General features: G+C 35.4%; 1 protein-coding gene across 1 annotated transcript in view; it reads left to right on the top strand.

Moving 5' to 3' along the window:
* Window positions 1–14,988, top strand: part of LOC145280137 (uncharacterized) — a 58,951-nt gene that overhangs the window by 32,010 nt on the left and 11,953 nt on the right. Inside the window, exons 7-8 of the mRNA XM_080131902.1 lie at window positions 1,833–1,926; window positions 8,698–8,831. Coding sequence (XP_079988028.1) covers window positions 1,833–1,926; window positions 8,698–8,831 — 228 coding nt within the window. The remainder of the gene's footprint in view (window positions 1–1,832; window positions 1,927–8,697; window positions 8,832–14,988) is intronic.

The following is a 14,988-nucleotide window of genomic DNA, read 5'->3' as shown; positions in this document are numbered from 1 at the left end:
TAGATGTGTTATTGAAAGATGCTTTATGGTTCCTATATTTGTGCATAAAATATTTTTAGATTTGGATTAAGAGTAAGCCATTCCCAGCTGACTACTCATTTTACTATCAATAGCCTTTTTTTCTTTTTTTCTTCCTCACATTCTCCGGAATATTGAATGTGTGTGTGTGTGGGGGGGGGCAGTCTAACTGAGTTCTTTTATCCCTAAAAACAAAAAAAAAAAAACTTTTGAAGACAACAAAAGTTTACTTTGCTTGATTGTTTGTTCCAGGATTAGAGTTGTGATATGAGAGATACAGAATTATTGTTTAATCATATCTTATCAGGAAATTTTAATCTAGATTTTCGATTAAATTGACGACTATTCTCACTCTCTCTTTGAGCCATGTGACATCATGTTATATACAACCTTATCAATGGGTGTATAAAATCTTTTACATATGCAGATCAATTTTGTCAACAGTGTTACGTTTTCGTCCGCTGATACAAAACCATGGCGCCACTTGTTGGTTTATAAAAAGTTTATTAAAAAAAAACCAAACAGAAACTTCATGAAAGACAAGGTATTTACTAATAAGAGTGGGGAGAGGGAGGGTATTTAGTTTTCTCCCACTGCAAGAACTGTGACACCAAGGTCGGTAAGTGGGATTGAGAAGTCGGCACCCCCGAGAAGAAGCATTCAGACCTGCAAAAAGTACCTAGATTTACCCTCCAGCTTTTCCCAGTAAGGGTGCCCCAGGCGATTAGCAATAAACTAACCCCTTCTCAGAGAGAAGGCAAAACCTTGGAGGGTGGCCCTCCTAGAACTGCACAGAATCAGCATTACACCGCAATCAACAGGGACCAAGTCATTACAGGAAATGCTCTAATCTCTGTTGAATTTGGGGTCCGAGGATAAAAATCTCTAGCTGGCTTCGAGAGAGAGAGAGAGAGAGAGAGAGAGAGAGATGCGATATATTTCAATATATCCACTGCCTGACACATGCTGCCCCCATTTTAGGGCAGCATGTAAAACACATCTTTCCTTGTTCAAGTCTCGCCAGCTAAGAGAAAAAAGAGAGTGAGAGAAAGACAACTTCAAATGAAAATCATGTGGTTTGCATAACTTTTGCCCTTTGTCATCTGACCTTTAACCTCTACATATTTCCCCTCAAATCACGACTTCTTCAATATAATACTCACATCTTTTTTTTTTTTTTTTTTTGTTACACGATGGTCACCACTTATCAAGGCCCGGAAGCCACTCAGGGATAAGGGTTATTGCAAGTACAGTACGTTAGTGTGGAGATTTAATGAAGTGTTTACTTCAGGGGGAGGTTCATTAGGAATTTGTTTACGTTGGACTTGAAGACATCCAGGTTGTAGTCAGGTGGGAAGCAGGCAGACGGAACAGAGTTCCACACGCGTGCAATTCTAAGAAAGAAGCTTTGTTCATGGAATCTACGTTTTGATTTAGGCACAGATAAAGAGTGGGGAAAATTTTTGACAGCGGTTTCAGCTAGACGGGTGTTTTTCGTGAAAGATTGGCAAGTGGGGGGGGACCAGAAATTGGAGTTCAGATGAGCACCTGCCATGGTAATAACGATAAAACAAGGATAGGCTCGCAACGTCGCTTCTGTGGGAGAGAGGTTGCAGGGAAACATCTGTTTCTATCAATTCAACAGTCAAGCTAACCTTGATGTTATCAGATTGACTCCGACTGAACTTTAATCTCTTGTTATTTTCAACTAACCAAATTATATACTAGTGGTTCTACTGACCTAGTATTTAAGGTAACTTCATATGTTAGATTATTTATGTATTATTCATTTTCATCAAACTTTTCAATTCCAGTTTTTCAACAACAACTGTTATGTGATTGGTGGTTACATATATTCCCTCCAAGACATCGAGAATGGTATTCTGAGAGGAAACAAGAAAGGAATCGGTAAGTTTTATTTATTTACGTCTAACTAAATGCTTGTTTCACATTGAATTTCTTTTGAATATGTTTTTTTAAAACTTTTATTTCATCTCAAATATTATTACCACTGAGACGTGATTACTGTCATATGTCATACGGTCACGGTTGCGATATTCACCATGGATCAGCTCTTTCTAACAAGTTCAGCGATGTGGCTCCATAATCAGTTCAGCATCCTGCTTCTCTCTCCTGAGCCAGTATTTGAGTTGGCCACTGCGACGTTTCTTCTGGTGTTGATGGTGATAGTGATGCTAGATCGGTGACTTTAATTATGCACAGGATTTATTGGGGGCATTCAAGTGGGGAGTTGTGCAGCAAGATGTTTGTTCACATTACATTTAAATTTCAGTTGAGTAAACAAGGAATAAGCAGGAAAGCTGTCGGAAAAAGGAATCAATTGGAATAATAATAATAGACACTTTTTCAGCATCTTGGGCGATCTACAGTGATGAGGTGGGTTTCTGCTTCTTGTCAGGTTGGTCGAGGGTTTTTACATTGGGTAGAGTATAAGTGCAATAAGCTTGTCAGAACATATTTCATAGAATTACTTGTAAAATAAGAGATGCAAGATTGCAGCGACTGGAAACGTGAGACCTATTAGATTAGAGACTCCTTTTTATACCCTGTCCAAAAGGGTGGGGGTGTCTAATGTTTGGTGCACTAGTCCATAAGCGGCAACAAGACTCTGTACATGAGAAAATGGTGAATTTTTAAATATATATCATACTGGCAGGTGTGAAATGTTTTGTAATCAAAAGAAGGAAATCATCTTCTTTGCAGCAGGCTTGGCAGTAGCTTCCAAAAGTTGCAAAAGGTGATGCCTTCTAGCTTTTCTCTCTTGAAAAAGTCCATGCAACAGTTGGGTAAAACGTTAAGTTTCAGATTTGTTTTCCATTTTAATTCATACCATCAGATTTATTTCATATTTTTATTGTTAGTACCTTCTTTCTATGCGTTTATTTCATTGTCAATTCTAAGAAAAGTAAAACTGAGGTACAAATATCTGGGGGGGGGGGGCTTGAAGCAGACCCCATCAAAGCAACAGAAATGATAGAGAAAATTGGAAAAGAATATCCCAGATGAGCAAGAAAACTCTTAGAAACTAAACTATATAGTAGAAACCTAATAAAAGGCATAAACACATGGGCAATGTCACTAGTAAAATACTCCAGACAATTTATAGGTTGGACCAAAGAAGAACTGAGGTATCTCGACCAGAAGACCAGGAAACTTATGGCCATGCACAATGCTCTAAACCCAAAGGATAATGCTGACTGACTCTGTGAAAAGGAAAGACAGAGGAAAAGGACTGGTTTGTATAGAAGACTGTGTGAATGACACAAAAAATTATTAGAAAAATACAGAACACAGAAAGGATAATTACTGCACCAAGTGACACTGAAAAAATGTGACCGGATACAAGAAAGTTTATAAGAAATTTTTAGAAGAACTATTTTATTTGTTAAATTGTGTGGAAATCAGAGTCAACAGCGCAACAATAGAAAGAAAATCAGATGTTGAATTTTATTTGCTTTTGTTTCTATCTTTGTGGTGGTAAAAAGATTTTTGCAGTCTCGCTCTTTCATTTGTTTATCGTCAGTTCTTATCATTTCTTATCACGTCCGATCGCATCAAGTTATCAACTGATTGAGCCCCCCTTTCTTTGTGCCTATTCTACCTCATCTGAGTTCATTTCCTCAAGAGACAATGGCCCCCAAAGATCAGCCAGCTGACCTTCTGTCTAACCTTTATTTTCTGTTTACATGCTAACGTTTTCTCTAGTACTATTATATTTCTTTCACATTTTACATTAAAATGAGATGTCAATCTCTTTCTGGCAAGTTCTTCAAGGTTGTTGGGCAGGTGTAACATTTACTTTCATTACTTACACGTATTGTAACATAGTGCATATGAGCGCATGGGAAAATATCAGTAGCAGCGAAGGATGGCTGGCTTGCAAAGAGATTAGCAGCAGCAGCAGCCGAAAAACGTGCATATGCAAATTAGGAAGTGTATGCAAGAAGAAAAAGGAGAAAAAATGCGCCACGTAGTTGGGAAAAGCAAAGTGCGTGTCAAAGAAAATGGACGTGTAAGATTGAGGATGAGAATGGGCCAGCTGTGGCCAGGATGCGGTTGGAGAAAGAAAAGTGTACACCGGGCGAGATGAACCATGGCGAGACTTTTAAGTGGTATTGAGACGGGAAAGTAACAATAATAAAAACTTTTGTTAAAAAAGAAAAAAACGCACCATCTCTATACAACGTAAGTAAATATGTGTTTTTTCTCATTGTTTTAAGGTATTCCTTCTTTTCTTTGTCTATTATAATACAGAATTACATGATTTTGTTTTTTGTTGCTTTTTTTCAACTAGCTGTACGGACTTGACGTGAGTTGGTAGTGTTTTTTTTTTATTATTGTATTTTCATCCCAAACAAAACACAGTGTCACTTTGATGTAGGGGGGATACTATCTGAGAAATGATTTTGATTTTTCTGTCCTTTTCTCTCTTACTTTCCCTATCTGTCCTGCTCTAACCAAGTATGCCGACCTGTTCCACAAATCCCAAAACCTCAATATGAAATATCTCCAGAAAAAAAACTCAAATAAGCCTAGAACCCCATCTTCCAACGTAGACCCCTACTACCATGTCTCCTTCTCCAACATCAGGGGTCCACGTTCCAATCTTCCAAAGGTTGAAACCCAATTACAGGAGACGAAACCGGACATATTCTTTCTAAACGAAACTGGAATAGGGCTGACCACTTCCCTAGATGAGTTCATAATTAATGGATACTCTAACTTAACATTTAAATCTGACCCCCAAGATCGCCAAGGGCATGGAATATGTGCCTACATTAAAGATGGCTTCCCGTGTTGCAGGGATATCTCTAGAGAAGATCATAATTTACCCTATATGTGCTTCCGGGTTGAACTTGCTTACACATTTATATTTGCCCTCTATCAGCCCCATAACAGCACAGTTACTATCTTTAAGAGTATATCTGAGAAAATAGACCACATCCTGTCTGCACATCCCTCGGCTAACATTCGCATCTGTGGTGACTTCAACGTTCATAATATGGAATGGCTGACCCATTCAAATAAGACAGACGACGAGGGGAGGTTTTGTCATGATTTTGCCATTGCTTATGACCTCACTCAGATTGTTCGCGAGCCCACCAGTGTGCCCGATACTACAGGTCAGTATGCAAGCCTTCTAGACCTTTTTCTCTCAACTTCCCCTGAACTATGTTCATGTTCCGTTCTTTCTCCTCTAGGATCCTCCGACCACTCCGTCGTATCAGTTAAGATAAAAATGAAATGTCATACCCAGACATACCCCTCCACCGTACTGTATACCGATACTCCATGGCTGACTGGGATAGCTTCCGTACATTCATATCTGATCTACCTCTGCATTCCATGTTTAAAAAGGATGTGTCCTCTATATTATCAGACCTGACCGAATGGTTAATTGTAGGCATAGACCGATTCCTCCCATCTAAAAAGTTCCAACAAAAACCTAACAGTCAGCTATGGTTCTCTCCAGAATGTGCTGCTACCATTGCGCACAGAAATCACTTTTTCCATAGCTACCAACGTAATAGATGAACTGAGACTAAAGCCGCTTTCAGAACTGCCAGCAACCACTGTAAAAGAGTAATAACAAATGCAAGAGAGCTATATGCTCAGTCCGTTCAATCCAAAGTAGCTAATCAGCGGCTTGGTTCCCACCAGTTTTAGCAAATAACAAATAAGATCCTGAACAGAAGTATGCAGTCTATCCCAACCATTATCAATGGACCAGAGGTCATCTCGTCAGCATCAGACAAGGCCAAACTATTTGCAAAGAACTTTGCAGCTAATTCTACCCTATGCGACGAAGGCCATCAACTCCCCATGTTTCCTCCTATAACACAGAACACGCTAGGTAGCATACAAATATCTGTGTATGAGGTTGCCAAGCTAATCAAGAACCTTGATTCCAGTAAAGCAACTGGCCCTGACGGCATCCCAATTATAGTGTTAAGAAAGCTTCAACCAGAACTTGCTCTCATACTTACAAAACTGTTTTAAGGAGAAGTGCTTTCCGACTCCCTGAAAAACCTCATCAGTATGCCCTGTATTTAAGAATTCAGGTGATAAGTCATCTCCCTCTCAGTACAGACAAATAAGTCTTATGTGTATCATGAGTAACTTGCTGAAATCCATATTAAATAGAGAAATAGTCAACCACCTCAGCAGAAATAACCTTAGTGACACGCAATATGGTTTCTGTTCTGCAAAATCTACCGCAGATGTGCTAACGGTTATATCTCATAGGATTAGTGAATCTCTTGACAAAGGCTTCCTTTCCTTGACATATCGATAATGTATGGCATAAAGGCCTACTTCACAAGATTTCCAGCTACGGTATAACTGGAAATGTTTTCTCAATTATTAAATCATTTCTCTCTGATAGGCTCATAAGAGTAGTGGTAGATGGACAAAAATCAGAGGCCTGCAGTATTAATGCTGGAGTCCCTCAGGGGTCCATTCTGGGCTCAACTTTCTTCCTGATCTACATCAATGATCTCCCTAAACACATACTTAAATCATTCGTTGACATCTATGCTGATGACACGACCATCTACGGTAACACATCAAAGGCTGTAAATGACAAAGTTCTCTCTAATTCTCTCTCCTCTGATCTCGAGCGCATGGTTCAGTGGGGGAAGACGTGGCTGATTACCTTTAATGCATCTAAAACCAAACTCCTATCTTTACATCATCAACGCTCTGATCCCCATCTGGCATCAATTGAAATGGATGGCTCTCGTCTAGGCTTCTGGGCTTGACCTTTACTCCTGATCTGAAATGGAACACGTACATCAAGTCTGTTGCCAAGGTCGCTGGAAAGATGGTGGGATCCTTCTACCGCTCCAGAAGATATCTCACTACTGATGCAATTCTCTATCTATATAAAAGCCAAGTACGTCCAAGGATGGAATACTGCTGCCATATCTGGGCAGGAGCTGCTAAAAACAGCCTATCCTGCTTTGACAGAGTACAAAATAGACTTTGTGGCTTAGTGGGGGATGTCCTTTTCTCTTCCCTGCAACCTCTCTCCCACAGAAGAGATGTTGCAAGCCTATCTTTGTTTTATCGTTATTTCCATGGCAGGTACTCGTCTGAGCTCCAATCTCTGGTCCCCACTCACCAATCTTTTACAAAAAACACCCGTCTAGCTGAAACCACTGTCAATAATTTTTCCACTTTTTATCTGTGCCTAAATCAAAACGTAGATTCCATGAACAAAGCTTCTTTCTTAGAATTGCACGCCTGTGGAACTCTGTTCCGTCTGCCTGCTTCCCACCTGACTACAACTGGATGTCTTCAAGTCCAGCATAAACAAATTCCTGATGAACCACCCCCTTAAGTAGACACTTTATTAAATCTCCACACTAACATATTGTACATGCAATAACCCTTATCCCTGAGTGGCTTCCGGGCCTTGATAATTGGTGACCACTTTGTAAAAAAAAAAAAAAGAAAAAAAAAAGGATACTATGTAGGGAGTTGAGCAGCAAGATGTCTGTTTACATTGCACTTGAACTTCTGCATGTCAGTACAATCAGGGAAGCAGGGACTCTGAAAGGAATTCCAAAGTTTAGAAGTTCAAAGGAAGAAACTACTGGAGTAGAAGGCTTTCTGACATCTGGGGATCTTTACTGTGTAGGAGGGGGATTTTGCTGCTTGTCAGGTTTGTTGGAGTTTTTACGTCGAAAAGGTACAAGCAGTTTTTATTTGCAATTTGATTTGTTTGTTTTTTTTTCCAAAATATCATTACTTTTTTAAACAAATGGAAGTAACTAGGCATGGTCCAAAATAGTAAACCCTTATGTCTAAGTTGCGATATGCCTTGTAAAAAAAAAATTTGTATTGACAATTCCTCTTTTTATCATCATCATCATCATCATCATCATCATCATCATCATGACCTCTGTTTACATTTTACGTTTAAAAAATGACTTCCGTGTTTTTATTCATTTCCTTTCTCTCATGTTCACCCTTATCATCCTCTTCTTGTGTCTTCCATTGCTTCCTCCAGCCAACTAACACTGCTACCGCAACTGTTCTACGTTTACTACCACAAGAACTCTGATCTATTATTGCAACGTCGTCATACCACTGCACACATCGCCTTATACTCTCCGGATTTAGTCTTCCTCTGAGGCCACCAGAGCTAAGCATGTCTTTAAAACTCATATTACACATTCGTCGTATCATTTTCATATCATTTCTCCTCATGCAACACATGTCCTCAACTCTTACTGATCAGGTTTCGCATGCATCATCACTGGTAAATTTTTCTCTTGCGAGAACGTTCTGCTGCATAATTATAACAAAAGTTCTCTAAACTTAATCTATCCACACTTAACTTTGGAGAGAATTGCCAACCGACTGCTCCAATGGACTCCTAATGGAGAGGAAAACCAAAATGAACAGGAAACAAACAATTGAAAGAGATTTAATTGCAATGAGAAGAAACTGGAGGGATGCAGTGGATCTGGCTTCAAATCTAAAACGATTGTATACTTTGCCTGCTTCATGCGTCATGGGATGCAGGAGTTCCTAATTCAAAGTTAAAGTAATAATTCCTTAAAGAGTTATCCCCCTTGAGCTGTATTTGTTCAGAGCAAATTGTTTCATATGAAAAGTGAATTCCAAATATTTTTTCTTGCATGAATGCAGGTGACATTTTCCTGCCATTCTCTGTAAATGATCCACGATTGAAGATAGCCTTAAAGAAAGCAGAACCGTTTATCCATTTTGCTCTTAATTGTGGAGCACGTGGCTGTCCACCTATCAAAACTTATTCAAGTCAAGTAAGTAGAAACATTTAACAGAATTATCAAATATAAAGACAGCAGATTTTTTTCTTTATGTATCATGTACATATCAATACCTTGAAGAAGATTGAAGAATTTGTTGAAAATTTTGGTTTATATTTTGATTTATCAAACATATACTAAAGCTTTTTCGTTGAAAATTTTGGTTTATATTTTGATTTATCAAACACTAGTATTTCAGCCCGGCATTCCCTGGTTTTTGGAAGTGTATGTTGAGCAAAAACAAAAAAAAAACGGTCAATTTTTTAAAATTTTGACCCCTATTATGACCCCTTAACATTTATTGTTTTGGGCACAAATCAAGTTATTAAGTTAGATCCATATCCAAGGAATCTATATCTAAAATTTCAAGTGTTTAGACCCAAAATTAGCGAAGGAGTTTGGTAGAGTTCTCAAAGGTAAAATCGTTTGACTTTGACCCCTTAACAGCCAAATTCCATTCCGAAAACGGATTACAAAGATTATCCTAAATCTCAATACTCTGTATATCAAATTTCGAATTTATAGACTGAAAATTGACAGTGTTATTGCATAGGGAAATGTAACACACACACACAGTAACACACACACACAAACACACACACACACACACACACACAGACACTTTCACTTTTATAAATATATAAATATACTGAAGCTTTTTCATTGAAAATTTTAGTTTATATTTTAATTTTTCAAACATTCACTGAAGCGTTTTCGTTGAAAGTTTTGTTTTTTTTAGAAAGAAATAATTTTCTTTTTCAGAAGGCATTTTGTATTCCTACATGTCAATAAATAAGAAATAAATACAGAAAAGATGTAAAAATTTATATATTTTATATGTGTGTGTGGGTGGGTGTGTTTAATTGTTTCATTTATTAGCATAAAATGTTATGTTTTATGCATCAGTTTTCAGTATTTACATCAACAGTGCTCAATATGTGAATAGAGCTAAATAATGTTATGAAAATATATGGCAATTAAGCTACATAGATTCTTCTGCATTTCATTCCTGTAGGAAATCGTTAGATTAATATTTTCTAACTTACCATATATACATATACTGTATAGTTTTGTGCAAACGAAAAAATATAGATGATATAAAATATCACACTGTTTAATAATGTTTATAAACATCGTGTGATCTGAAATGCTACCAAAGTAAGTTGCTCTTCTGTAATTAAACAATTAAAAAATTAGTACAAACCTGTTTGTGTACAGTCTGTAGAGTTTTGTGCAAACAAAAAAAATATAGATAAATAGCATTTCAGCCCGGCGTTGCCCGGATGTTTGGAGGTGTATGCTGAGCAAAAACAGAAAAAAAAATAAAAAGGGTTAATTTTTTTAACTTTGACCCCTTAAAATTTATTGTTTTGGGCTCAAATCAAGTTATTAAGAAATTTGGCGATTAAGGGGTCAAAGTTCAACGATTTGATCTTTGAGAACTCTACCAAACTCCTCTGAAAATTTTGGGTCTACACCTTTGAAATTTTAGATATAAGTTCCTTGGACATGGATCTAACTTAATAACGTGATTCAAGCCCAAAACAATAAATTTTAAGGAGTCATAATAGGGGTCAAAATTAAAAAAAAATTGACCGCTTTTTTTTTTTTTTTTTTTTTGCTCAACATACACCTTCAAATACCCGGGCAACGCCGGACACCCATGCTAGTCATCTATATTTTTATATATATAAATATAAATGATGCATGCGTGTATGTGTTTTGATAGTGTAAGCTATATTCTTTAATTTGTATATTCACTAAAGTTATTTTAAAAATTGCCACATTTATTTGAGCTCAATAAATAAGCTCAATAAAAATGGATTCACACTTTGAGGGCATATATATATATATATATATATATATATATACACTTCAGAATAATGTAATGCAATAAATCTATTGGTATGAAAATCCAGTGATTATCGGTCTTACAAAATATTATTGGATGTAATATTTTATAAAGACAATCCCAGCTAAATGAAAATTGCTCAATCTATATATCTATGAAAATGAACGTGTCTGTGTGTGTGTACATTTCCCTACGCAATAACTCTGTCAATTTTTAGTCTACATACTCGAAATTTGGTATAAAGGGTACTGAGATTTGGGAAAATCTATGTGATCGGTTTTCGGACAGAAATTCGGCTGTTAAGGGGTCAAAGTTCAACGATTTGACCTTTGAGAACTCTACCAAACTCCTCCAACAATTTTGGGTCCGAAAACTTGAAATTTTAGATATAGGTTCTGTGAACATGGATCTAACTTAATAACTTGATTTGAGCCCCAAACAATAAATGTTAAGGGGTCATAATAGGGGTCAAAGTTTTTTTAAAAAATGGCCTTTTTTTTTTTACCTCCAGACACCCGGGCTGAAATGCTAGTTTTATAATAATCAGCAATCTAACTTAACTTGATTTGAGCCCCAAACAATAAATTTTAAGGCGTCAAAGTTTTAAAAATTGATCGTTTTTTTTGTTTTTTTAAAAAATTTTTGCTCAGCATACACCTCCAAATACCCGGGCAATGCTGGGCACCCATGCTAGTATATCTATAAAAGTGAACGTGTGTGTGTGTGTGTGTGTACATTTCCCTACGCAATAACTTTTTCAATTGTAAGTCTACAGACTCGAAATTTGATATACAGGATACTGAGATTTGGGAAAATCTTTGTGATCGGTTTTCGGCCAGAAATTTCGCGATTAAGGGGTCAAAGTTCAACGATTTGGCTTTTGAGAATCCTACCAAACTCCTCCGACAATTTTGGGTCTAAACACTTGAAATTTTAGATATAGGTTCCTTGGACATGGATCTAACTTTATAACTTGATTTGAGCCCAAAACAATAAATTTTAAGGGGTCATAATATGGGTCAAGTTAAAAAAAATTTGACCTCTGCGGTCTCTACCAAATTACTCAGACAATTTCTGGTCTAAACATTTGAAATTTTACATAAAGGGTATTCAGAGATAGGGCAAGCTTTTTAATCGGTTTGGGTCGAAAATTTTTAGTTACCAATATATAAATGTATGTATGTATGTATGTTTGCATGTCTGCCTAAAACTTTCAGCAGAGGTGATGAATTTTACCAAGATCAGTATTGTTTTAAAGTCTGACCTTTCATACCACAAATATCGAAAAATTGGCTAAAAACATCTTCACCTTCAACTGGGCACTTTTCAAAAGGGGTGGGGGGATCGTTTTTTCGCTGATATTTTTTAAATTTATCCTCTCCTTATGATTGTCTAGACTAAATTTTAACATAATTCATTTCAGGCTTGGCGGTGGTCGTAACCGCAAGGATGTCAGGTTTTTTTTCCCCGTTCTTTTCCTCCTTCGTGGTATGGGTTCGTGTGTGCCTTCCTACTACCACTTTTTTTTTTTTTTTTGCTCAACTGACACATACAAATACCCGGGCAACGCCGGGATGAAATGCTAGTATACCAGATAAAGTAAATAAATCCTAATTTAGTAATTAAAATTTTATGATTTGAAACGGTTAACTATCAAATATAGAAAAAAGGCAAAACAAAGAATACATTTTAATAAGTATATTTCCTTAATCCATGAGTTTATTTATCTCATCAGAGGAAAAATATTAGCAAATATTAAATATTAAAATATTAAAAACTTTAAAAATATTTAATTGTAATTTTCTATGTTTATTACCTTTAGCAAATTAGGTGCAAACCATTTATAATATTTGCTAATATTTTTCTTCTGAGGAGATGAATAAACATCGAAAACTCATGGGTTAAGGAAATATACTAGATTTGAAATTTAACCGTTTCAAATCATAAAATTTAAATGACTAAATTATGATAGTTATATATATATATATATATATATATATATATATATATATATATATATATATATTATTCCTTAATTGGAATTCATTTTTTTGAGATGAGCATTATATGTTAATTTCTATTTTTATTTCGGACTATTAGTCTCATCTTTATTAGTTGTTGTTTTTGGATCTTTTTATTGGTTCACAACGTTTCGGCCAACTTCCTCTGATAGAGACGTTGAATCTCTACGGTTCCAGATGAGCATTGTCTGAAGATAGCGGTTTCAATCCCACCCAAAGCGTGCCAGAGGTTAATTGGTCAAAAATGTGGTGAGATGACAACAACTACGGATGGCAGTGATGGCTGAGAATGCAGTTAGGAGATTCGAAGTTCCTATCCGTCGCGGTTACCACCTGACGAAGGCCAGAGGAAGTTGGCCGAAACGTTGTGAACCAATAAAAAGATTCAAAAACAACAACTAATAAAGATGAGACTAATAGTCCGAAATAAAAATAGAAATTGACATATATATATATATATATATATATATATATATATATATATATATATATATATATATATATATATTGTTAGTAAACAATGATTTTATAAAATTACTTTTGTATAATAGCTTGAATTTAAAGTTAAAAATGCAAAAGTTAAGTATCCTGGTTCAATTGTGCTGTAAACAAACATTCATTTTGAGCGTGCCCCTTTCATATCAAAGAATCTATGGTTGATTTTATATGCCTGGCCTTACTTTCTTGTGTTGTGATAATGCTTTCAAAATGCACGTGTGATGTTAGGCTGTATAAGAATGTTAACTTTGGTTAAAATTGGACTGTTCCTTCTTTAATTGGATTTTTTCAATTATCGGTTTTTAAAACTTATCGGGCAGTATTCTGATACAGAACCTACTCAAGAAGACTGCTAGATGCATAAAGTATATGGGTGCGAAATTTAAAAACATTGGCATAGCCATTTCCTTGTCCATAGGGAATAAACTCACATGCATATAGACAGACAAAGTGCCTTTTATATATAAGTTGAGATATGATATTTTAGACAGAGTAATAAAATTAGACGAACTAAGATGATGAAAAATAAAATTTACATTATTTATTAGTTCATTAAATGTTCAAACAAAGAATATGAAAAAGATTTTTTCCTTATTCCATGGAGTTTCAAAATATTAGTCTTTTCTTTTCAGAGGAAATAATTAGTAAAATAAAAGTTTGCATAAATTTTAAAAGTTTAAAAATTCTAAGTAAAAAAAAAAATAGAAAACTTTTGAAATTTTTGATTCTTACATTTTCAGTTAACTACAATATGGTTGTCTTCAAGTCTAACGTAAACAAGTTTTTGATGAGCCGTTTCATATAAGTTAACAAATTTACCGAATCTCCATTACTAACGGTTACTATATTGTCCAATTTCTACTGTGGACTCTGTAACCCTTATGCTCGAGTGGCCTCTAGGCCTTGATAAGTGGTGATGTCTATATAACCCCCCCCCCAAAAAAAAACCCAAAACTTTTTAAAATGTTGTGAACTTGAAGAGACAATAATAAATAAGACACAATAGTGATAGGACGATTTCAAATTCTTGCCCGATTCTGATACAATTAATGATTCCGATTCTGATTCTGTTAAAACCTCTAAATATTTTATTTAGCTACAGAGTTTTTCTTTTAATTTTTGAATTACCGTAAACACCCATGTGATATGTACATATATTTTCATAAACACCCATGTGATATGTACATATATTTTCATAAACACCTATGTGATATGTACATATATTTTCATAAACACCTATGTGATATACACATATATTTTCATAAACACCTATGTGATATGTACATATATTTTCATAAACACCTATGTGATATGTACATATATTTTCATAAAGACCCATGTGATATGTACATATATTTTCATAAACACCTATGTGATATGTACATATATTTTCATAAACACCTATGTGATATGTACATATATTTTCATAAACACCCATGTGATATGTACATATATTTTCATAAACACCTATGTGATATGTACATATATTTTCATAAACACCTATGTGATATGTACATATATTTTCATAAACACCCATGTGATATGTACATATATTTTCATAAACTCCTATGCGATATGTACATATATTTTCATAAACACCTATGTGATATGTACATATATTTTCATAAACTCCTATGTGATATGTACATATATTTTCATAAACACCTATGTGATATGTGCAGATATTTTCATAAACACCTATGTGATATGTACATATATTTTCATAAACACCTATGTGATATGTACATATATTTTCATAAACACCTATGTGATATGTACA

This window comes from Euprymna scolopes, chromosome 7, assembly GCF_053919585.1.
Source record: "Euprymna scolopes isolate OS-2025 chromosome 7, ASM5391958v1, whole genome shotgun sequence".
In the NCBI taxonomy this organism is placed as follows: domain Eukaryota; kingdom Metazoa; phylum Mollusca; class Cephalopoda; order Sepiida; family Sepiolidae; genus Euprymna; species Euprymna scolopes.
This window is presented reverse-complemented; position numbering and strand designations above follow the sequence as displayed.